Source organism: Kogia breviceps, chromosome 11 (genome assembly GCF_026419965.1).
Source record: "Kogia breviceps isolate mKogBre1 chromosome 11, mKogBre1 haplotype 1, whole genome shotgun sequence".
Lineage (NCBI taxonomy): Eukaryota > Metazoa > Chordata > Mammalia > Artiodactyla > Physeteridae > Kogia > Kogia breviceps.
In genome coordinates this window covers 40275916-40300053 of record NC_081320.1, presented here as the reverse complement: position 1 = coordinate 40300053, position 24138 = coordinate 40275916, and the positions used below count along the sequence as shown (strand labels likewise).

At 42.2% G+C, this 24138-nt stretch overlaps 1 protein-coding gene across 1 annotated transcript in view; it reads left to right on the top strand.

Moving 5' to 3' along the window:
- The window catches only part of LOC131765171 (polycomb protein SUZ12-like), a 76738-nt gene that overhangs the window by 24920 nt on the left and 27680 nt on the right, over window positions 1–24138 (top strand). The window contains 6 exon segments of the mRNA XM_059078633.2: window positions 1541–1626; window positions 3409–3640; window positions 4757–4804; window positions 4807–4849; window positions 9271–9376; window positions 20581–20766. Coding sequence (XP_058934616.2) covers window positions 1541–1626; window positions 3409–3640; window positions 4757–4804; window positions 4807–4849; window positions 9271–9376; window positions 20581–20766 — 701 coding nt within the window.

The window sequence follows — 24138 nt, the reverse complement described above, 5'->3', positions numbered from 1 at the left end:
CTTTGTTCTCAGGGACTTCTATAAAACATATAAATTATTCATCACTGAAATCATTGATGGATATTAATGGAATAATATTTACTAATTAATATTATTTGATTAATTAATAGTAATTGAATTTACTTGAATTAGTTAGTTGAAATTAACTGGAACATGGTAGGATAAACTTCTTTCCCATCTACATGGCAAAAAAGTTCAAAAATTGCACAAATTCACTTAAACTTTATTTTCTTGATATTACTGAAGTAAATGAGAAAGTAAACTCTGTTGATACTTCTATTTCCAGAAAATAATTTCCCATTGTAACTTTGAAATGAGTGGAAGTTGGAAAGAAGCAGATATATTGCCTCCTTTGTCTATTCAAGGTATATTTGTAGTTTTTTTTAAAGAAATAATATTTTTAAGAAATCAGGTTAGAAAAGCAACATCACAATCCCTAAAATATGATTATTTTTTCTTTTGTTTTTAAATGAAGACTTTTGTTTAGCAATTACTACTTGAGACTGCTTAGAATGAATACACAAAGATTATTAGGGTACTATTTTCATGGTGAGTATTGTTCAGAGAGTATTTTTGGTACTGCATTTTAGATATTCAGTTATTTTTTGGTATATTAAATTATTTTTATCCTGGCTGCAACTTTCAAGAGACTGATTGAAATGTATTTTATGTATATACCCTGAGTAAGAAGAATGTTTTCAAGTAGAAAGAAGTATTGTCCAAAATCTCAGAACAAAAATTATTTTATTTCTGTATATGTTTATAGATTTATCTGTAATATATAGAGAACTATATAGAAGTACATAGTAGTTCAATATATTAGGAACTTAATGATGAATGAATGATTAAATATTAAAGTTTTTTGGACTGTTAATGCCTTTGGGATTAAAGACAAGCTGTAGGGAAGTATTCTGGAACCTTAATTTGCAGAAACCTTTGTTAGAGTTCATTGATATAGAGAATATAGACTATTACTTTAAAATTAAATTTCCTAAACATTATAAACCAAGAGATTTCCCTAGGTAGTAAATAATATCTTGATTTTTGCTATCCCATTTAGGCATGTAAGTTTTATGTTTAATATTTTTTGAAAACTTTTTTAATCCCTTTGGTTATAAGTTTTGATCAAATCAAAGAGCCTTTTAAGTTTAAATATCTGAGCATTCAAAATGAAATGAAATATGTAAAAATAGTAACCAGTTCAATTTAAATGTATCTTAAACTAAATAATTTTTCTGATAGATTTTAGAAGAAGGAAAAAATTTTTAATGTTTATTTTGTGTGTTACCTCGCCTGAACTATTTCATTTGTGCTTTCTACTAAGAAGCCTTAACTGTATTTGTCAAATTTGAAACTGATTTTGGGAAACAGGAATGAGTAAACTTCTGAGAAGACTTCACTATAGGAAGTCTTTTTTGTAAATTCTCAGACTTCTTAGGAAAATGAATACTATTTTTTTAAAATAGATTTTAATCATTTCTTGGCCTTTTGGCTAAGATCAAGTGTAAAATAGATTTTAAAGTATTGATTTTCTATTTAGATAAGCCATCACGAAATTCAGAAAATGAACAAAATTCTGTTACCCTGGAAGTCCTGCTTGTGAAAGTTTGCCACAAAAAAGGAAAGGTAATGTATAGGATGATACTGGTAGATGAAATGGAATATTTTTTTTCATTGAATATGTTTATGCATATATATTGTTTATGCATATAAACCTTAAAAGCTTTTAAATATGTTGATGGCTGAATTGTAAAACTGATAAGCTCTTTTGCCAACCTCCCATATCTTCATGTTTTTTTCTAATCTGGCTATAGGTATCTGCATAGAACCTTCTGTTACAGGAGTATGACAGTGAAGGGAAGAAGCTATCTTTTAGCATCTTAGGACATAAATTCAGTTGCTTCCTGCCACTTCAGCCTCTTAGCTTATTTTTTGTAGCTATTTGTACACATTAATGTTTTAAATAAGGTCTAAGAGAGAGTTTTTCCCAAAAGGATTATATTGTAACACTACTCTCAGGCAAAGAAATTTCTGTTTCTAGCATTATCAGCCATTAACTTATAAATATATTGCTTCAAGTTTTTATTTATAAGATGAAATCATTTCACCGTCGAAACAAGTATTATGGTGGTTAAATTTCCTGGGCAACCCACCAAAGCCAACAGAGATACTTTTAGTAGCCTTAAGTCCTTGGGTATTTTAAGAATGGGAGGGAATTAATTCCCTGGCGGTCCAGTGGTTAGGACTTTATGCTCTCACTGCAGGGCGCCTGGGCTCCATCCCTCATCGGGGAAGTAAAAGCCCACAAGCCATGTGGTGAGACCAAAAAAACGAGGAATGACCTGTATAGAGGTTCTGATTGCTCATGCTCTTCCAAAATCAATCACAGTAAGGTGATATGGTGAAAACTGTGCTAGAGCATTGGTATGGAATAGACCAAGGTGATGGGAGACAGCAGTGTAAGTACATATTAAAAACTCTATAAAGTTAGCTAGTAATACTCCACGCTCTCACCCAACACGCATACACAACAAGTAGTGATGTGAAAATTCAAGATAATGTTATTATTTAGACAAAAAAATGTGCCTGTAACTATAGTATGATCCTTTTTGTGTTTAAAAAAAAGTAATAGGCATACATATTTTCTTCAGAGGATAAATACAACCAATTGCTAATATTAGTCTTCTCTGGAGTATAAGACCCGGGGAGGGGGGTGGAGGCGACTTTTATTTTTCTCATTTTATATTCTTGTAGAGCAGAATTTTAAGACCATAAGCATGTATTCTGTTTGTTTTTAAAAAGAAGTTACCTAAAATATGTACTATATTTTCTTGTTAAAAAGGTCTTCTGCATCTTGCAATTTTTCAACTTTGCTCTTTCAGCATAACTAGTTATATAATTACAGAACATTACTCATAAGATGATTAATGTTACTTCTTATAAACAATTATTTAAATATATGGATTTACTATTTCTCAGTGTTGTTGACAGTTGGGTTATTGTAATAATCTTTTTTCATTTCTAATAGTCCTATCAGTCATTTTGTTAAAATAGAATATTTAAGGGGAAAAGATTAATTTACATGAGTTGTAATATTTTAAGCATGGTTTTAGTTCTATATTTCTAACTTAAAACTTTCCGATGACCATCAGCTAAATATTAGATATACTATTATATCATTGTTTTCATTGTATTGAGGATATCCTCAATTGGGCTAATATTTGAAAGATAGTTGATCCAAATTTTCTTTTTGCTTCATCACAATTTTCAGATGTATGGTTAGAATTTTAGCATGCCATTTGGAAATCACGGCCTATACCATATTTCCTATAGCTGTGATTAGAGGTTTTATTGTAATTCTTACAATTGCATATGCATAAATAAATATAATAATCTTTGCCTTTGCAGGATGTACGTTGTCCAATAAGACAAGTTCCTACAGGTAAAAAGCAGGTGCCTTTGAATCCTGACCTCAATCAAACAAAACCTGGAAATTTCCCGTCCCTTGCAGTTTCCAGTAATGAATTTGAACCTAGTAACAGCCATATGGTGAAGTCTTACTCATTGCTATTTAGAGTGACTTGTCCAGGAAGAAGAGAGTTTAATGGAATGATTAATGGAGAAACCAATGAAAATATTGGTAATTTTTATTTTAATAATTTTACTAGATTTTGTTGTTGGAGATTAAGGTGATCAGTGAAAATGATTGAACTAATCCATCTTCATAGTATTCGTAATTGTGTACAGAATATTTCTTTTTTTAGTTATTTTCATAATTATTTAGAGGGAAAAGTGGTACAGAACTAGAAATAAATGCATGTGTTCTAATAGCATGGCCTTTATTTATTTGCAAATCTCTTATAGTCTAATGAGATACTTAATTTTATGGTACATTGGCCTTGCTCTTAGACTTTTGGCTATTATGTTGTACTAGGTATTTAATCTGTAAAATTCTCATTGTTGTATGATGAAACATTTCATGCAGCAAAATGAAAATACACACATATATATATATATATGTATATATAAAACACTGGATGGAAAAGACTGGTGTTTAAATTAGTCTCTCAGCAAACAATGAATTCATTCCCCCCTCAACATTTTATTGTGAAAAATTTCATACATATGGAACAGACAAAAGAATTTGGTAGTGAGCACCTATCTACCCACCACTTAGAGTCTACAGTTAACATACATCTATCCTTGTATCCTCCCAACAGTTCTGAATCCACCTTTGAGGTAATCATTCAAACAACATATAGGTGTTGGGAACACAGAGATGATTAAAAAGTCCAGTCCCATCTTCCAAAGGCTCATAACCTAGAGTATGGAGATAAACATAAAATATAATTGCAGCTAAATGATATGTGGTATAATAGAGGTATTTGTGAAGTTCAGGGGAGAAGCAGCTTGGAAGAAATAATCTTTGAGTCTTGAAGTATCCTTTGAAGTTCCTGGAAAGTAACCATGAATGAGGAGGGTTTTTTCTCCTTGCCTAGCAATAAAGATCATTCTGAACAGAAAATAACATTTGCAAAAATGTGGAGTTAATAGTGTCAATGAATATCAGAAAGTAAGGACATACACATAAGGTTGAGACATAAAGTTGAAGAGTGTTTGGATATTATTATATTGCAACTTAAGTTTATTTGTACCTCATTTGGGATAAATGTAGTATGTTATGTGAAGGGACTATATATCATAAATCTGTTTTTGCTTGAATATTTGATTCATGAGAAATGTTTGTCAAATTCAGATGTCAATGAAGAACTTGCAGCTAGAAGAAAACGAAATCGTGAAGATGGGGAAAAACATTTGTTGCACAAATGACAGTATTTGATAAAAACAGGTAATGTTGATGGACAAGCAAGGCTCCCATGTTTTAGAAATGTTTTTATTTTGAAGCAGAATATAGTGATGATACTGTTTCTTTGCCTTTGTTTCTCTTTATTCTTATGGATGAAAAAACAAATTTGCAAATACTGAACTTTTGTCTTTATCACCTAGAAAGCAATAAACACAGACGAGGAGCTATTTGAACGGCTCAGTTAAGATTGTTCATTCAGCCAGTATTTTCTGAGTGTGTCCTCTTTGTCAGACACTGTTTTAGGCAGTGAGAAGGCAACAAAACCCCTGCCCTCATGGAGCTTAACTTCTAGTGGAGGAAATAGACACCACCCCCCAAAATTGTATCAACTAATGTCACTTAGTGGGAATGCTGTGAAGAAAAATAAAGAGAATAAATGGTGGTTTTGTAGAGAAAGCCTCTGAGAAAAGGTCATATTTGAGCAGAGACCTAAATAAAGTGGGCCCCATGCAAATCTTGAGATTATGTATTTACTAGAGTTAAGGAAGAAAAGTGTGTGAAATCATCGTTTGGCTCTGTGTGCATTTGGCACAGGGTAGCAAGGAGCACTTGGATTTATAATCATCTCTGCAGTTTTCAGTTGGGAATGAAGCATCTTAGTGCCAGTAAAAGAACCTCTGGGAAGCAAATACAGTATTCTTTTTTGATAGGGTTGAAGGGTGAAACTTATAATATGTCATGATTTCTTGTCCTAGGCTGCTCACTGGTAGTTAACACAGTCCACCATCAGGTATGGGAGAAAGAGCCAAGAAAAGCAATGAGTGTGTTTCTCCTGCTCTTTAAAAAGTAACTTGTTGCTTTAATGTAATCCACTTATTAGCCACTAGGGTAAAGACAGGTTATAGGGCTTTTAATGGGAAAGCAAAGGTGATTAGGAATAATGCCATGGATTTTGCTACGATATTGTCTTAGAATATATCACTTAATGTCGCTTAATGTTACCAGCAGAAACCAATATAGTGTTTTTTTAAAGTCAGAAATTTGAATGTGGATCAAAAATTTAAATGGAGAACAACAGAAACATATATGCTAAGAGATAGGGGTTGTGTCTGTGGGAGAAGCAATTAGGCTGTTGTTGCACACTGGGCTTCATCAGTGTTGGTAAATGTTCTATATATTTTAGGCAGCGTGAGGGTAAGGGTACATTCTTTTAAGAATTCTTTCTACCTTCCTTGTATTAACATATTCCTTGTACGTTAAAACAAAGAAACTGCTTTTTAAAAAAGTACCAAGAGGAAATCATGGGAGAATTTTCCCCAAACTTCTTTTGAAAATTTCCAAACCTATAAACATGTTGAAAGAACAATGCAGGTAGTAATACCCATGTACCCTTCACCTAGATTCATCAGTTGTTAACATTTTACCACATTTGCTTTATTTGTGAGTGTATTTTTGTGACAAACCATTTGAGGGTTAGATCATGACGCTGGATTTCATTCCTTATTCATAAACACTTCATTCAGCGTGTATCTCCTAAGAGCAGGGACATTTCCCTCCATAACCACAGTACGCCTATCATATTCAGGAAATTTAACATGATACCAAAAATACAGTACTCTCTCCCCAGTTTCCTCGATAATGTCCTTTTCTGTTCCCTACTCACCCCAGTTAAGGATTGCGATCTGTCAGTTGCCGTATCTTTTCAGTCTCCTTCAATTTGGAACCATTTTCCAGCCTTTTTTTTTTTTTTTTTGCCTTTTGTAACAACACTTTAAATACAGGCGTGTAGTTTTGCAGAATGTTTTTCAGTTTGGACTTTTGTGATTGTTTCTTTATGTTTAGATTCAGGTTAAACATTTTGGGCAGGAACACTCATTGGTGATGTGTTCTTTGTGGACGTCACAGACACAGCTGATATTAGGTTTGATCGCTTGGCTAAAGTGGTGTTTACCATATTTCTCCATTGTAATGGTCCCTTTTCACTTTAATTAATTAATATGCAACCTCTGTAATAATACATGAAACTGGATAAATATCCTTTTTCTCCCAACAGTTATTTTTTAACGCAATAGTTTAGCATCCATTGATGATTCTTACTTGAATAAATTATTCTATGGCGGTGGCCACATGGTAACTTTCTATCAGTTCTTCCATGTTTGGTTTGTTGGCATTTTTCTGTGAAGAAGAACGTTCCTTTTCTCAACCTTTTTTAAAATCAGTATGGATTAACGAATTCCACTTTTATTCAGTCTGTTTTAATCTATTGATGTTGCTATATTAATGCTCAAATTGTCCCAAATTTGGTGAGGAGGAGCCCCTCCAAGCAGGCTCCTAAGTCCCTTTGACTTGTTTTTATTTATTTATTTTCTTGTTTTCTGCAATATTCTTCTAGATATTCCAGGCTTTACATTCTCCTTTTCCTACCTCTGCTCTGGAATTGGCTGTTTCTTCAAAGGGTCATAGTTCTTTTCAGTAGAGGAGAAGTATTTGCCAACCAAGATCTGAGGAGTTAGATGTTTTAAAAATTCTTTTTATAATCTCTTGAGAAGCTAAAGTCTCCTTAAAGAATGACTAAAATTCAAAAGCCATATTGAAAGAGTATGAAATATGGAGTGAACTAAAAAAAAAACCTTCTTCTGAAAACAAAAACACCATCATAAGCCAAGTCAAAATAAAGATAACAAGTCAGGAGAAGATTAATTTCAACTCATAATGTATAGATAGATGCCTCATTCCTTTAATATAAAAAGATTATACTAAGTAAAAAGAAAAACACCACAGGCCAGTAGAAGAATGAGGAAGGGATATCGTGAAAATGTTTACAAGAAAAGAGAATATATATGGTTTTTAAACAACTAAAAGGTAAAACATCTGAATATAAAAGTACACTGAGATGTCATTTTTTCACTTAGCAGTTTGACAGATATCAAAAAACTTGATAAAGCACTGTTGATGAGGCTGTGGGGGAAAAGGCCCTCTTCATAGACTACAGGTAGGAGAGTACATTGGATTGTAGCTATCACATGTTCAGCCATAAAATAGAATATTATGTAGCCATGTAAACATGCAGGAGGAAAAAGTCCTTTCCATTTTAGAAGTATACTAACGTATTACCTATTCAAATTAGTAAATAAAATTATCTTCTAAATTATTAAGTTGAACAGCCTTGTTGATAAATTATTGAAGTAGAATAAATTCAGTAGCACAGCATAAAGACAAGAATTCTTTTTTTCTTTTTTCTTTTTTTTTGCGGTACGCGGGCCTCTCACTGTTGTGGCCTCTCCCGTTGCGGAGCACAGGCTCCGGACGTGCAGGCTCAGCAGCCATGGCTCACGGGCCCAGCCGCTCTGGCGGCATGTGGGATCTTCCCAGAGCAGGGCACAAACCCGTGTCCCCTGCATCGGCAGGCGGACTCTCAACCACTGCGCCACCAGGGAAGCCCAAGACAAGAATTCTTAAGGCTCAAAATCATGCGGTGTTAAGAGCCAGACTTTGGAGACAGATTGCCTAGATTCTGTTGCTAGCTCTGGCTACTTACTGTGTCATCTTAAGGCAAGTTATTTAACCCTCTCTATGCCTCAGTTTCTTCTGAACAATGGAGTAATAGCATCTACTTCATAGAGGTGTTGGGAAGATTAAATGAACTCTGTAAAGTCTTTAAAATAGTGCCTGGCACATAGTAAGCACTCAATAAATGTCAGCTAATACCACCTAACAGAATTTCTCTAAGACTGATGAAGAGATGCCAGATTCTTGATATACAATTAATTATTGAGTATGGTTGAAGAATGGTATTTAGGTTAGTAGTGTTTAATTGTATGGAGAAAATAACATAAACTATGTATACACACACAGATATGTACACACACATTAAAAGTATACTGTGAGTATGGGTAGAATTTCATCGATTCTTTGATTCAACCAGTATTCCATTTATTCATTCACCTATGAAATGTTTATTGAGCACCTGTATGTGCCAGGTGCCCCCCAGGATCTTACAGTTAATTAGTTTACTGGTCAAGTATAAAAGTCAAGAATTCTAGTTCAAGTACTTACAGTAGTTAAAGATAACAGAGACCTAATTCTTAGCTGTTCCCTAAAGCAAGTATTATAACACCGTTGTTACCTTGTTTTTAAAAGTATAAAGCCTGCGCACATGCTTTATACTTAACATTTAAAACTTAGCAAGTTTTAAGACCTTAGGCCTATTATACTTTAAATGTTTAAAGTTATATCTGAGTAGCTACAGTAATGAAATAATTCTCTAGTAATAATTATCAGTACAAATCATTAAAATTTCTTTTGTCAGGAATGGAGTGTAGGTATATTTTTAAGTCTTGTTGGGCATGTAAGCTAGTTTATAAATTTAATAAGTGCTTTTTAGTATAAATCTAAAGATGTAGAATTTGTGTACTTACAATAATTTGTGTACTTACTTTAAAGTGTATGTGTTTGTCTAACAGGCGCTTACAGCTTTTAGATGGGGAATATGAAGTAGCCAGGCAGGAAATGGAAGAATGTCCAATAAGCAAGAAAAGAGCAACATGGGAGACTATTTATGATGGGAAGGTATGGACTACTTAGAAGACTGAGCACGTTATAGTTATGAACTCCCATTTTTTATTGATGTTTTCTTCCCCAAATGCAAATTCACATTGGAAGGAATTCAGGTTGGAAGGAAGAAGTCCTTTTTTTTATACTTTGAAAAACACAAGTCAAAATTATCTAGTTCAGAGTATTTAATGGAAGGCATCATCCTTGGAACCAGGTTGCCAGCTTCAAATCTCCACTCCTAGCTATGTGGCATCTGGCAAATTACTTAATCCCCTGTGTGTCTCAGTGTTCTCATTTGTGAAACAAGGCATAGAATTGATGAATTAAATGAAATAATTAAAGATGCTTAGCACCGTGCCTGGCATAAAATAAGTGCTCAATAAATGTTAACTGATATTTTCAATTCCATTCATAGTAACAGCAGGTAACATATGACTAATTTATCAAGAAATCTTCAAATCTTAGATGAAGCAGGCTTAAAATAAGTCTTCTAAGAGACTTAAAAAATAAATAGGCATACATACATTTCTTGGATAGGCAGACTCATCAGAATACTCATGTCATTTATTTCTAAATATATTAGATCAGTGTACCAGCACAAGCAAAATCCTGATTGTTTTTAAGCCTTAAATTAGTCTCAAGTTAACCTAGAACAATATGTAATAATACTAAGGAAAATTATGGAAAAGTTTTTTGAGAACCTTTACTTACCAGATAACAGAACATAGTATAAAGTTAAAAGAACTTAAATTTATGGTAAAATCTTAGCAATAGATAAGCCCATCACTGAAGCGTAGTCTTGAAATAGACCTGTATATTTTGAATTTAATCTATGATAAAATTGGTGTTAGATCTGTGTGGGAAAGATAAACTGTTCATTATCCATGTGACAGAATTGGTCTCTAGCCATCTGGAAATAAACTTAGACCTAATGAATTCCAGAAGGCTCATAAATGTAAATGTGAAAATTAACACTCTATAACTTGGGAAAAAATATAGCTGAATATTAATGTAATCTTGCTATGAGGAAAGCCCTTCTAGGTATGCTACAAAAGCTAGAAAGCATAAAATAAAAATGACTAATTAAAGTGAATCATATACTGCACAAAGCTAAAATTGAAAGCAAATGATGGACTGGGGCTAATATTTGTAACATACAGAAGGCTAATATGAATATGCAGTTAATAAAAACATAAGCAATCTAATTAGAAAAAATGGGTAAAAGTCTGACAGTTCTTAAAGCAGCAAATATAGATGACCAGTAAGCTTTTTAAAAGATACTCAATGTTACTAGTATTCAAAAATACGCAAACAAAATCAGAGATACTACTTTTGACTAGTAGTTTGACAACAGTTACAAAGGGTTGAGAGTTTCTAGTTGGAGACGTGAGGGCACATGCTCTCAAATAATGCTTTAATGTAAGAATAAGTTGGTATAACCTTATTGGAGGGCAGACTGGGGATACAAATAAAAATTTTAATTTTGTATATAATTATTAACAGTTTTATGTAACAGTTAATTTTCATTCTACAGTTTTGTTACAAGGTAGCAACTGTTTAACTGAAAAGATGTAGATAACAAGTCTTGCCTGAAATTTTTTTTTTTTTTTTTTTGCGGTACGCAAGCTTTTCCCTGTCGTGGCCTCTCCCGTTGCGAAGCATAGGCTCCGGACGCGCAGGCTCAGTGGCCATGGCTTGAGGGCCCAGCCGCTCCGCGGCACGTGGGATCTTCCCGGACCGGGGCACGAACCTGTGTCCCCTGCATTGGCAGGCGGATTCTCAACCACTGCGCCACCAGGGAAGCCCCTAGGTGATGGGACTTTAAATAATTTTTATTTCTTTATACGTATCTACAGTGCTTGAATTTTCTGCAGGTATTATCTTTCTGTTTTAAATTTGTTTGTTAAAGTTTGTTACGTTTATCCATGGGAAAGTAAGGATTATTATATGAGTTGTTGGGTTTTCCCAAGAAATTGAGGCAATATAAAATGGGTATCCTTGTAAGTCAGGTCATATAGATTTGCTTCTTTTCAACAGCTCTGTGTTATTGTTTTAAATAAATGTCCCATAATTTACTAAACCAATGTCACTTCAATGGATAATTTATTTTACTTTTTTTACATTTCACAAATGTTGTAGTGAGTATACTTGTATTGGATTGACCACAAAGTTCGTTCAGGTTTTTCCATAAGATCTTAATGGAACACCCAAACGAACTTTATGGCCAACCCATACGTGTATCTTTTTGCATTGCAAGTATTTTTATAAGATAAATTCCTAGATATGGATTCACTGTGTCAAAATTGGTTTATATGATTACACTTTCACTTCATTCCGGTCTAAAATTATAGTTTTAAGAGGGTTATTTGTAATAAAGATGTAGAGGGAGATTGGACTTGTGTGGCAGTAAAAATAAACAGGAGCCCATCGAAGGATTTCTGTGAAAGGGAATAGCATGAAAGCAGTCTTTGAGAAGATTATTTGGTCTCCTGGATATGGATTGGGAAGTAAAAATTAGAACCTGGGAGAGCAGCAAAGATACTGGACTAATAAGATAGTAAGGATCTATATACTTGATGATGATGTAAGAAAAGCAGAAGCAAGAATAGGGGTCAAATGTAATTCTGAAATTTTTAGTTTAGGGTCACTAGTAGACTGATAATGCTTGGAACAAAAATAATAGCACCTTAGAAGGAAAGAAAAGATAATACATTCAGGTCTAAAAACATATTTTATTTATTTATTTATTTTTCTCAGAACGCAGGCCTCTCGCTGTTGTGGCCTCTCCAGTAGCAGAGCACAGGCTCCGGGCTCGCAGGCTCAGCAGCCATGGCTCACGGGCCCAGCCGTTCTGCGGCACATGGGAACTTCCCGGACCGGGCCACGAACCTGAGTCCCCTGGATCAGCAGGCGGACTCTCAACCACCGCGCCACCAGGGAAGCCCTAAGCTGCACTTTTTTAATAAGCTTCCTGGGCAGTCGCACAACAGTGGTCCATGTATAGAGTGACCAAATTATTGTGTCTTCTCGGTTGCTTTGGGGAGTCAAAGTGGGCAATATTTAAAACTGCAGCAGGCATATGTAGAAGCAGGGAATATTCAAGGCAAACAGAGGTGTATAGTAATTGTATGCATGAATCAGATTTGAGAAAAGCTAGCCTGGTGGTTAAAGAACACAACGCTTAGGACAGACAGACCAGAATCTATCCTACTTACTTGTGTGAGTTGGACCAAGTTCTTTTATCTTTCTGACTGTTTGCTCATATGGAAAAGAGGTATGGCTGTACATAGAGCACAATATTCTATTTTGGCAAAAGTTGCTCTGGGTCCATTTGTGTTCTCTGCAACTTAACCCTTTCCAGTGTACAAGCATTTTTAAGTCGTTTGATGAAGTATTACATTTGACTTTCAGCTGTTCATTACTTTGGGCAAAGCTTCTATAGTGCTGCAGAGGTCAGAACCTATGCAGAGATAGTGAGAGGATGCTATAAGCTTCTTCTGCCGGTTTTGTAAAAATGTTTAACCTTTTCGCCTCTTCCTCCACCTGCCACCAAGAGATGAGAAAGAAGGCAGAGGCTGGAAATGCACACCAGGCAATACTGTGTCAGTTTGCCTTTTCTTCCGCTGCCAGTACTTCCCAGAGAGATTTCACCAAAAGTGCCTAAGCTTGCCATGGCCATTGTTGTGCAGGAATTTTCTATTTCTTGCTAGTCACATCCCCTTTTCCTTCTCCTGGGGCTTAATGGATGTTTGGGGGCAGGGAATAAAATTTAATACAGTGAAGTGTATATTCTGATTTAATAGGCTTGGGTTGAGGCCGGGCCATTGGTAGTTTTAAAAATCTCTCCAGATGATTCTAATGTACAGCGAGGTTTCAGAATAACAGTTATACATGAAGCATTTTGGGAATTGCAAAGGCATTGCAGAAATAAAAAGTGGCTATTGGTATTCCTTCACTATTCCTGCATTTTCCTTCCTGCATCAGGACTGTTGTGCAGGTGCTGATCATTTTCTTTTCAGCCCTTTTCACTGTTTGCCTAGACCCTTCATCCCTCTATCTAACCTCACACCCTACCTCCTTCTTGTCCTTCACCCTGTAGTCCGTCATCTATTTGGGATTTATCCTAAACTTGGTGGGAAGCCATTGCAGGGTATAAAGAGAGAAGTGGGGTTGGGAGAGATGCCTTTTTCAGACACCATACTGGCTAGTGTAAGAGAATGGCTAGGAGAGGGCAGGACTGGATTTGGGGAGACTCATTAGGAGACTGGCTTTGTGCACAGTGGTGGCCTTGGAGGTGGAGTAAAGCAGGCAGGTTAGAGTCCTATTTGGAAGGTTAGTGATGGCTTGGAGGTGAATAGGAGTTAGTGATGAATTGGATGTGGGGAATGTGGGTTAAGGATGTGGAATTGGGTAAATGGAGGTGCTACTTACTGAAATGGGAAACGTTTTCTGCCCCCATACTGGCCTGATAAACACCTTCTCACCCTTTAGACCTTGAATCAGAGATGCTTTCTTGTTTTATTTAGTTGTATTTTATTTTATTGCATTTTTGTTTGGGCTGTGTTGCCAGCTTGCAGGATCTCAGTTCCTCAACCAGGGATTGAACCCGGGCCCCCTGAAGTGGAGGCACGGGGTCATGACCACTGGACCACCGGGGAATTCCAGCAGATATTATTGCTTTTCATTTTTTTTCTTTTTGTAATATAAGTTTTCATTAATTGATTAATGAATTAATTCATTAATTAATTTTTGGTGGCCATTGGGCTTCGTTGCCGGGCGTGGGCTTTCTGTACTTGCGGCGAGCCGGGGCTTCTCTTCATTGCCGTGCACGGGCTTCTCAGTGCAGTGGCTTCTCATGTTGCGGTGCATGGGCTCTATGCACGTGGTCCTCAGTAGTTGTGGCGCGTGCGCTCGGTAGTGGTGTCTCGCGAGCTTACTTGCTCCGTGGCATGTGAGACCTTCCCAGACCAGGGTGAAAACCCGTGTCCCCTGCCTTGCCAAGCGGATTGTTTTTTTTGTTTTTGTTTTTAAACATCTTTGTTGCAGTATAATTGCTTTACACTGGTGTGTTAGTTTCTGCTGTATAACAAAGTGAATCAGCTGCATGCATACGTATATCCCCACATCCCCTCCCTCCTGCGTCTCCCTCCCACCCTCCTGATCCCACCCCTCTAGGTGGTCGCAAGGCACTGAGCTGATCTACCTGAGCTGTGTAGCTGCTTCCCACTAGCTAGCTATTGTACATTTGGTGTTGTATAGTTGTCAATGCTACTCTCTTACTACCTCCCGGCTTACCCTTCCCCCTCCCTGAGTCCCCAAGTCCATTCTCTACGTCTGCGTCTTTATTCCTGCCCTGCCCCTAGGTTCATTAGAACCTTTTTTTAAGATTTCATATATATTTATTAGCATGCGGTATTTGTTTTTCTCTTTCTGACTTTCTTCACTCTGTATGACAGACTCTAGGTCTAGCCACCTCACTGCAAATAACTCAGTTTCATTTCTGTTTATGGCTGAGTAGTCGTCCATTGTATACATGTGCCATGTCTTCTTTATCTATTCGTCTGTCGATGGACACATAGGGTCCTTCCCTGTCCTGCCTATTGTAAATAGTGCTGGCAGGCGGATTCTGACCCACTGTGCCACCAGGGAAGTCCCCAGAGATTATTTCTTTAGGGAGGCCCTCCTTAAGCCCCATCAGTCTCTTCCCTGCTGCCATAGTCTCCCACAGCTTTACATAACTGTTCCTTCTTAGCACCATACACAGTTTTAATTTCATACATATTTGTAAGTTCCCTTTTTGTAACCCTGTGTTCTAAAGGACCTTTCCCTCCTGCCTCATCATTTTATGTCTAGTGCCTACCAGTGCTTGGCATATCTTCGGGTCTCAGTAAGTGTCTGTTGAACAAAGAAATGGAGACAGAGGACAGGACTTTGGAGGGAAGATCAAGGCTTTGTTTACTATATGTTGAGTAGAAGATGCCCTTAAGACATCCAAGTGGGGATGTGTTTTGCGCAATTGTTGTGAGGTTGGGATGCCTTTGGAGATGGTCATGGCCAATATTTTAAACCATGGGTGTGAATAAATTTGTGAGGGAGGATGTGTGAAATTAGAAGGGAAGAGGGTCCCCGACTAAGGTGCACCCTCAACATGTGAGAAGAGGAGGTGAAACCAGCAAGAGTGTGAAAAGCAGGGGTAGGGAGAAAAACTGGGAGAGTGTGCGGTCGACGGACCCAGGGAGGAGAGAGATCAAGGAAGAGGGGAGGCTCAACCATGCCATGTGCTGCCAGCCAAACAAGATTGAGGACAGACAGGTCAGTGTCTCATAGGTTGAGCAACTTCGAGGGAATTGGTGACTTTAATCAGAGCAGTTTTGGGAGAGTGGCAGAGGGGGAGGCCAGGCTGGAGTAGGGTGAGGAGTAAAGAGTTAGTACCTCTGAGAAGAGTATCCTTGGCAAGCTTTGTGGTTTTTAGAGGGGACCATGTTTGCTTAGAATAAATAAAGTAACAGTTATCTCTGGAACATGGGATTTTGATTTTCTTCGTTTTACTCCTGTTGCTCTACCTTCAAAATATCTTTAGAATGTGCCCACTTCTCACCACCTCCCCTACTATCTCTCCATCCTGAGCCACCATCATCTCTGACATCGGTGACTGAAGAGCCTTCTCCTAACTGATCTGCCTGTGTCTACCGTGGCCCCCACAGTCTGTTTTTCATCCAGCAGTCACCGTGATCATGGGGAATGTGATCAGTCATGCCACTCCTCTCCTTAAAAGCCTTCACTTTGTTAGCTTGTGAAGAGCTAACAAAGCCCGCAGAGCATCGTTCAAGGCCATTCGGGGTCTGAGGACGAGATGGAAAAGAGATGAGGTGTGCCGTGGGGTGTACCATTCCAGAAGGCAGACTGGGACTGATGCCTGCCAGGGAGTCAGATTCTGAATTTGATATAGACTGCTCTAGCAACTAGCAGTGCTTAGATCTGTCTAGAGAGTGCTGGGTGGTCTGTCACTGCAAAGTTGCTGTATAGACTGATGACCACTGATCGGTGATATGATAGAGGGAGGCTGATATAAAGGATGCTCTAAGATATTGTGATTCTACACTACTTTTATGATTCTATCCCAGACCTCAGAGCTCCTCATTTGTGAGCTACAGAGCTCCTTGGATGTCTGCTCTGACATGTTTCATCCATTGACATGTGCCACTCATTTTTCAGGTACAGAACAAAGAATCGCTTTGCAAAAGCCCGAAGGGATACACTCACTGAAAGAGTGATCGGAAAAGAATAATACATAGGTATGTATTTGAATTGACTTTCTGCAAATATTTGAGACAGGGTAGCTGGTTAGTGGCTGCTTTCTCATGCTCGAGCCCTTAGAATGTGATCACCTCAGAATGTCATAGGGACTGGAGCCAGTCAGAGCCTGTCTGTCTCTGCGCACGGCCCCTAGTTTCTTCTTGTCATTGCTTTCGATACTGTGTAAGGCCCTTGTCTTTTCCTCCTGCTCACAGCAGACATTGAGTAACCTCTAGTTGTTACTGAGATGCATATTTCACAGTATAGTACATTAGAAATGAGAAAGGTTTACTTATTGTGGAAACCAATGTCGGCTCTTGGGAGTGTTAGTGTCACTTGGTAATGTTTTTCCTAGGGCTGCCGTGGTAACTGACGTTGCCTGGTTACTCCCTAAGGTTTGAAAAGAATTCTTCCTTGGATCTCAGGTGATAGTGGTACATTCCTTCATTCATTTATTCATTCAGGAAATATTTTCTGAGCACTATGTATGTGCCAGGTACGTTTCATATGGACAGTGAACGAAACAGAATTCCTGCCGCAGTGAACTGTATATTCTGATTTCATTGGTTTGGGGTGAGGCCTGGCCATTGGTAGCGTTTAAAATCTCTCCATATGTTTCGAATGTACACCGAGGTTTGAGAATCACAGCTATAAATGAAGCACTTTGGGAATTGCAAAGGCATTGCAGAAATAAAAAGTGGCTATTGGTATTCCTTCACTATTCCTGCATTTTTCCTGCCTGCATCAGGACTACTGCACAAGTGCTGATCATTTCCTTTTCAGCCCTGTTCGCTGTTTGCCTATACACTTCATCCCTCTTTCTAACCTGACACCGTGCCTCTTTCTTGTCTTTCAAGCTCCAGTCCATCATGTGTTTGGGATTTGTTTAAATGTAAGTTTTGATTAATTGGTTAATGAATGAATTTATTTATTTATTTATTTATTTTTGGTTGCCTTGGGTCTTCGATGCCGGGCATGGGCTTTCTGTAGTTGCGGCGAGACGGGGCTACTCTTCATTGCGGTGAACGGGCTTCTCAGTGCAGTGGCTTCTCATGTTGTGGAGCACGGGCTCTCTGCACGCGGTCCTCAGTAATTGTGGCACGTGGGCTCGGTAGTGGTGGCTCGCGGGCTTACTTGCTCTGCGGCATGTGGGAGCTTCCCGGACCAGGGAGCAAACCCCTGTCCCCTGCCTTGGCAGGCGGATTGTTTTTTTTGTTTTTGTTTTTAAACGTCTTTGTTGGAGTATAATTGCTTTACGCTGGTGTGTCAGTTTCTGCTGTATAACAAAGTGAATCAGCTGCATGCATACATATATCCCCACATCCCCTCCCTCCTTCGTCTCCCTCCCACCCTCCTGATCCCAACCCTCTAGGTGGTCGCAAAGCACTGAGCTGATCTTCCTGTGCTGTGCAGCTGCTTCCCACTAGCCAGGTATTTTACCTTTGGTATTGTATATTTGTCAATGCTACTCTCTTAACTGCCTCCCAGCTTCCCCTTCCCCTTCACCGAGTCCTCAAGTCTATTCTCTATGTCTGCGTCTTTATTCTTGCCCTGCACCTAGGTTCATTAGAACCTTTTTTTTTAGATTCCATATATATGTATTAGCATACGGTATTTGTTTTACTCTTTGTGACTTACTTCACTCTGCATGACAGACTCTGGGTCTATCCACCTCACTACAAATAACTCAGTTTCATTTCCTTTTATGGCGGAGTAAGAGTCCATTGTATATATGTGCCACATCTTCTTTATCTGTTCGTCTCTCGATGGACACTTCGGTTGCTTCCCTGTCCTGGCCACTGTAAATAGTGTTGGCAGGCGGATTCTGTACCACTGCGCCACCAGGGTAGTCCCCAGAGTTTATTTCTTAAGGGAGGCCCTCCTCAAGCCGCATCCGTCTCTTTCCTGCTGACGTAGACTCCCACAGCCTTACATAACTGTTCCTTCATAGCACCATACACAGTTTGAATTTCTCACATATTTTTAAGTGCCTTTTTTATAACCCTGTGTTCTACTGAACCTTTCCCTCCTGTCTCATCAGGTTATGTCCAGTGCCTACCAGTTCTTGACATATCTTAGGGGCTCAGTAAGTGTCTGTTGACTCCATAATTGGAGATAGAGGACAAGGCTTAGGAGGGCAGATCAAGGCTTTGTTTTCTACATGTTGAGTAGAAGATGGTTCAAAGCAGGAGCCCTTGAACCTGAGCCTCTTCCCCGGTGAGCGGGGATCCAACCCGAGCCCCCTGCAGTGGAAGCGTGGAGTCCTAACCTCTGGATTACCAGGGAAGTCCCCCGTGTTCCTTTAACTGAGGTCACAAGCTCCAGCGCAGAATAGGAGGCACATGTGAGGCGGATGAGGTCGATTTGCTCCGGGGTGAGGTGCTCAGCATCCCATTGGTCGGTCTGGTGTGGGACGTAGGCTGACCAGAAGTGAGGGAAGGCCAGGGCTTGGTTTGGGGCTTGGAACTCCTTGGGCTTCTCATCGCCTCCTCAGCTGGCATAGCACTCACTGTGCCCAGAAGTCACCTGTAATGCGTTGTTTTTTTCTGTGGTACTTGGATGCCCGTCAGGGTGGCTCACGGTGACCCCTGTAGCCCCCAGCATCCATGGCATGGCACTTTCTAGGTCACTATGGTAACATAGTTCCAATGTGACTAACCTGTGGTCTCGGAGGCCCCCAAAGTACCCCACTATTCCCCAGCAGCCATGGTGACACCTTGTGTGTCCCCTTGGTGCCTGTGCACCCACGAGACCGTCTTTCAGCCCGTCCAAGCTGGTGTGGCAGTGGCTGAACTTGCGCAGATTAACAGCCTGGAGCCCATTGTGGTGCAACTGCCTCAGGACCAAGGGCATGTTGTTGTGGCTGGAGGGAGGTCAAGGCAAATGGGTGGGCCCCTTAGGTCTTGGGATCAGGCAGGATACATTGCCTGGTCTGGGGCAGCTTGAGGGAGCCTCACACCACGCTTGTGTGGGCACCTCCGAACCTCCTCCACTGCCCAGGGCCAGGCTAGGCCCCCAACGCCCCCAAGCAGCCCGCACACACTGCAGCCACCCATCCACAAGCGGGAATTCCCGCATCAGGGCCCGCGTGCGCTCCCGCGGACTTGGGGTGCTGGAGGTGGCCAGCGTGGTGTGCACACGGGTTACCGGCCGCAGCAGCAGACCCAGCAGGAGCAGCAGACCCAGCAGAGGCCACTGGCGGAGTGCGCGGGGACCCTCGAGGCCCCCCGGGTCGCAAGCTGCACAGGGCCAGGCAGGCGGGCAGAAGCGGCGGGTCTGAGAGGGGCGGGTGATGGGGTTGTGCCCGTCGACACAGGCCACCCAGCGGCGCGGCCTCGCGAGGGGCCCTGGGTGAGGGAGTGGATACAGGGTCAGAGGACCCTACGACCCGTGTGCGGAGAGCCACGATCCGCGAAGTCCGGAAGCCACGGGGCAGCACTGCCCTCCCGGCACCTGGTCATAGGCTGGTCCAACGGGCTCAGCTGGCCTCTGCTGAGAGCCCAGTGGCCTCCCATCGTGGGTGCCCTCTGCCCCCGGCCCTCTTCCCACTCCCACTGCTCCGAGGGGGCGCCCTAGGTTGCTCTCCCCCGCCTCTAAACTTCCTGTCCAAGCTGGGGTGCTTCTGTCAGGGGGCCACCTGCAGCCCGAGGCCTCCCGGGAGCACACCTGGTCCCCATGCGCCTGCAGCAGGCCCCGCCCACACCGAGAGCTGGGTGCGAGTCTCTCTGTGGCCGCAAGTGATCTGGGCTCCCGGTTTACTGGTACCGGGCCATTGGGCCTGGCATGGGGGAAGAGATAGTTTCTGGAAATGGTGGGGGATAACCTTGTGAGCTCTGGATTCAGGTAGGGGCCCTCTGCCCCCGGCCTTCTCTCTCCACCTACTTGACTCTCCAGCCTTCATGACCATTCTCTGGGGACTTCAGCCAGCACCTGGTACCTATCAGGAACCTCCCCCACTTCGGTCAGCCAGCCTTAGGAAAGAGCGCCCTCAGGAGTTGCTACACGTCCCCAGGGCCCGAATAGAGGGACTTCGGGAATGTGAACTGAACAAGCTTCTGGGGAGAGTCAGCGACCCTTTTACTCACCAGAGCAGGAACCCAGTCCGTACGGTATATGAGTGGAAGAACTTGAAGTCATTTCCGTGGCAGCAGAGCACCCAGTGCAGCACCCGTCCTCCCAGGGCTGCTGGTGGCTGTCCTTCTGGCAAGGATTGCTCCTACCTCAGTGTGGAAGGCCCGGCCTCGTGGAGAAGTATAGGTTCTGAGGAGAGATCTGGCACCTGGCTTCTGCTGCTCCACTTGCCTTCTCTCGTGGCCCTTGTGGCTCTAGCTTTCCCAGAAACCTCAAGGGCTAAGTGCCTGTGCTCGCTCAGAGGCCGCACGCCATTCCCCATTTCCAGCCTCAGGCCCTCCCCCTAGCTGCCTCCTCTAGGGACCCCTTCCCCCCACCACCTCCCCACACAGTGGGGATGTGCCTTCTCACAGAAGCTCAACCACTGAGATGCTTTAGGGACTGTGCCCAAACTCCTTCATCCCCAGCCTCTCAAGTTTTTGCTCTTATCCCTGGCACCCCCTGGAGCTGTTCCACCTTTGGAACCTTTCCCGGGTGGCAGGAGTGCCTAGCACAGGGGTGGTGAACTAAGTATGAGCTGTGGCGACCTTTAGAAAACTTTTACAGAAAAACACTTTGCCGAGCAGTAGGGGACGCCACTGGGGACAGAAGGGGCTGGGAATAAAGGAGCATGTGTACCTCGGGGCAGGGTGTGTGCTGCTTGACTCTCCATCCTGTTCTTGTTTCGGGGAGCAGGAAATGGGGGGTTGTGGGGGGAGTCGGGTGGTAACCTTGTGAGCTTTGCCATGGCCCTCTCTTGAGAATGGCTCAGCCAGCAAGATTCTGTGGAGTCCGCCTCCTGGCACCATGCTACAATCGCCGGATTTTGGGTCGGGAGCAAAGATCTTCGTCCGACTCTTGCGGAGCGCGCTTTCTCTTGGGCGCACGTCTGGCGACTGGCTCCTGCTCCGCTTCCACCTTGGCTGGCGTGGCCGAAGGAACATCCCCATAGGCCCGGTAGCCACCAGCCCGGCAGTATGTCTCCCCATGGCAGCCCAACTGCGTTTCCCCACACCCTCGGTTGAGGACGTGGCAGTGACCAGCTGTACGAGGAGAAACGGGAGCCGCTGCTGCTGCAAAGAAAATCAAAAGTGACCAGTCCCTTCTGCTGTACACAGTGTCCTGGCAGAATCTCCCTCTTTCATGTCTCTCCCAGTTTGTGGCCGGAGACCTTTCATCTACTGGACATCTAAAACACAGCCTTGGCCCATCACCTCTCTGAGTCCCTAGAGAAGGGGCCCTGGCTGCAAAAGCGATTCCTAGCGCCTATGGCTGCAGCAGATGAGGGAGTCTCTTCACCGTTTCCAGGGAGAACGGTAGAACCCGAAAGTCATTGCAAGCATGATCCTCTCCATCTCTCCCTTCCACAACAGAGAAAACATTTCTTGCAGTCTGTCACTTGTGAGGCTTTAATGGAAATATCGTTCAAGTTTTGGAAAAAGGTAATCTAATATAAATTGGATCAGAACCCCTCCCACCTTGGCAACCCCTCTTGGGTCCCATTTATAAAGTGCCTATTTCAACCACACGGAACTCTAGTCCTGTGATACTTTTACGTCGATTAGAGCAAGGCCACATACTGAGGCAGAGTGATCGGGAGACTCAGGACCGGGTTCTGGGTACCATGTCTAGGCTCACATCAACCCAGCCTCCTGGGACACCATCTCCTCAGCCCTCCGGTCTCACTAGCACTTCATCACGCCCCCTTGGTTCTTCCGCTCCTGCCATCAGTAGGGCACCACCGTCGGCCCTAGTACTCAGCAGCTCAGTATGGGATGTGTCTGAGGGGACCGATCTCGATATCTCCGTGCCAGCACAGAGGTGCCTGGGTTTGAAGGTGTGGTTTAAGGGTGGCCCTCTTCCTCAAACTGCTCCATTTACCATTCGTCAGCAACAACGCACTTGTCTTTTGCTAAGAGCCCCATCAGGAAATGGTCTGAATGGAAGCATCCTGTAGCCCAAAAGGGAAGGCTCCTTCGATACAGATCAGAACCTTCCTGCACACTTGTCCAGGGATGACCTTTCACTTGTCCTCAGAAGTGAGCCCTGTGGGTCCTTGAAGGTGTCCGGGTCACTGGTATTCGTTATAGCTGGGAAAGTGCTCAGGTGTATGTGCTGGGCAAGCCCCAGGGAACATATGGCAGCCGGGGGAAGTTGTGCGTGCACCATGCCTCTTGGACAGATGCCCGGTCTCGGTGTACCTCGTGCACTGCCCTCTCAGGGAACGTAGGACAGGTTAGAGTAAATGCAGAAGGTCTGGTGAGGGATTCTCTCTCAGACAACCAAAGAGATTGGTCTCTGGTGGAGAAGTGGTAGCGAAGTATCTCTGAGGGCAGCAGCACGTTTGCATCGTTACCCTGGATGGAAACTGTGAGAAGACCTGTGAGGTCATCACTAGCCAGTGACGTCCTATAAGGAACCTGTGAGTTGAGGGGCAGGCTTCAGGAGGAGGGGCAGTTTTGTGGAGGAGAGCAGGGTGGAGGCAGAGGTATTCTGCCTGGGCCCTCACGCCGGGGCCTCCCCACCCATGCCCTAGTCTAGTAGACACCCCACGTGGGGCGTGCCAGTGGGCTGGCACAGCCCCAGGGGCCACAGGAGGGCAAGAGAGACCCACATCCTGAGATCGGCTTGAGAGGCAAGATGAACGTTAGGAGGCAGCTAGGTTGTACGGCCCTGACCCTAAGAGGCAGAGATTTGTGTGGACTGGGGAATCAGGGAAGGCTCCTTGGCAGTGGGCCTGAAGGACAAGTGACATGTGGACCCATGGGGAAGAGAGGGCAGACATTCCATTTTGGAAGAATAAAAGCAGAGACACACTCTTCTCGACCTTGTCCTACCCCAAATATAGATTCATAGAACCCTCCCATTTTTACACCCGAGGGCTTCAAAAACCCGAGAGGTGAAGGGGCCTACCCAGTGTTACACAGGTCGTGGAGAGGTGTTGCGCTCAATGGTTAGGTTCATGTTGGGGCCCCGGATTCCCAGCTGATAGGAACGTGAGGACAAACTCATGCCGTTTCAAACATTTCCAAGGTGATACTGAGAGAGATGTTAAAGGTGCAAAATGAGGGTGCTGAATGACCTCACAAAGTGGGAATGGTGGGCCCACTTTAACGTGAAAGTCCAAACAAATTCCTGTCGAAAGCACATCATACCGAATGATCACATAATCATGACACTCGCCCTCTCCCCTAGAGGTTAGAATCATTAGAATCCCCTCTCTCTCTCCACCATGAAAGGATGAGAGAAAGGCTCAGCAGCAGCCCCCGTGAAAGACATGGTCAACACCGTGAAGAGGTGTTACTAAGACGATTTGGTCCGACTCAGAGACGACTCTGCCCTTAGCCTGAGCTGGCCCACAGGGAGGAAGC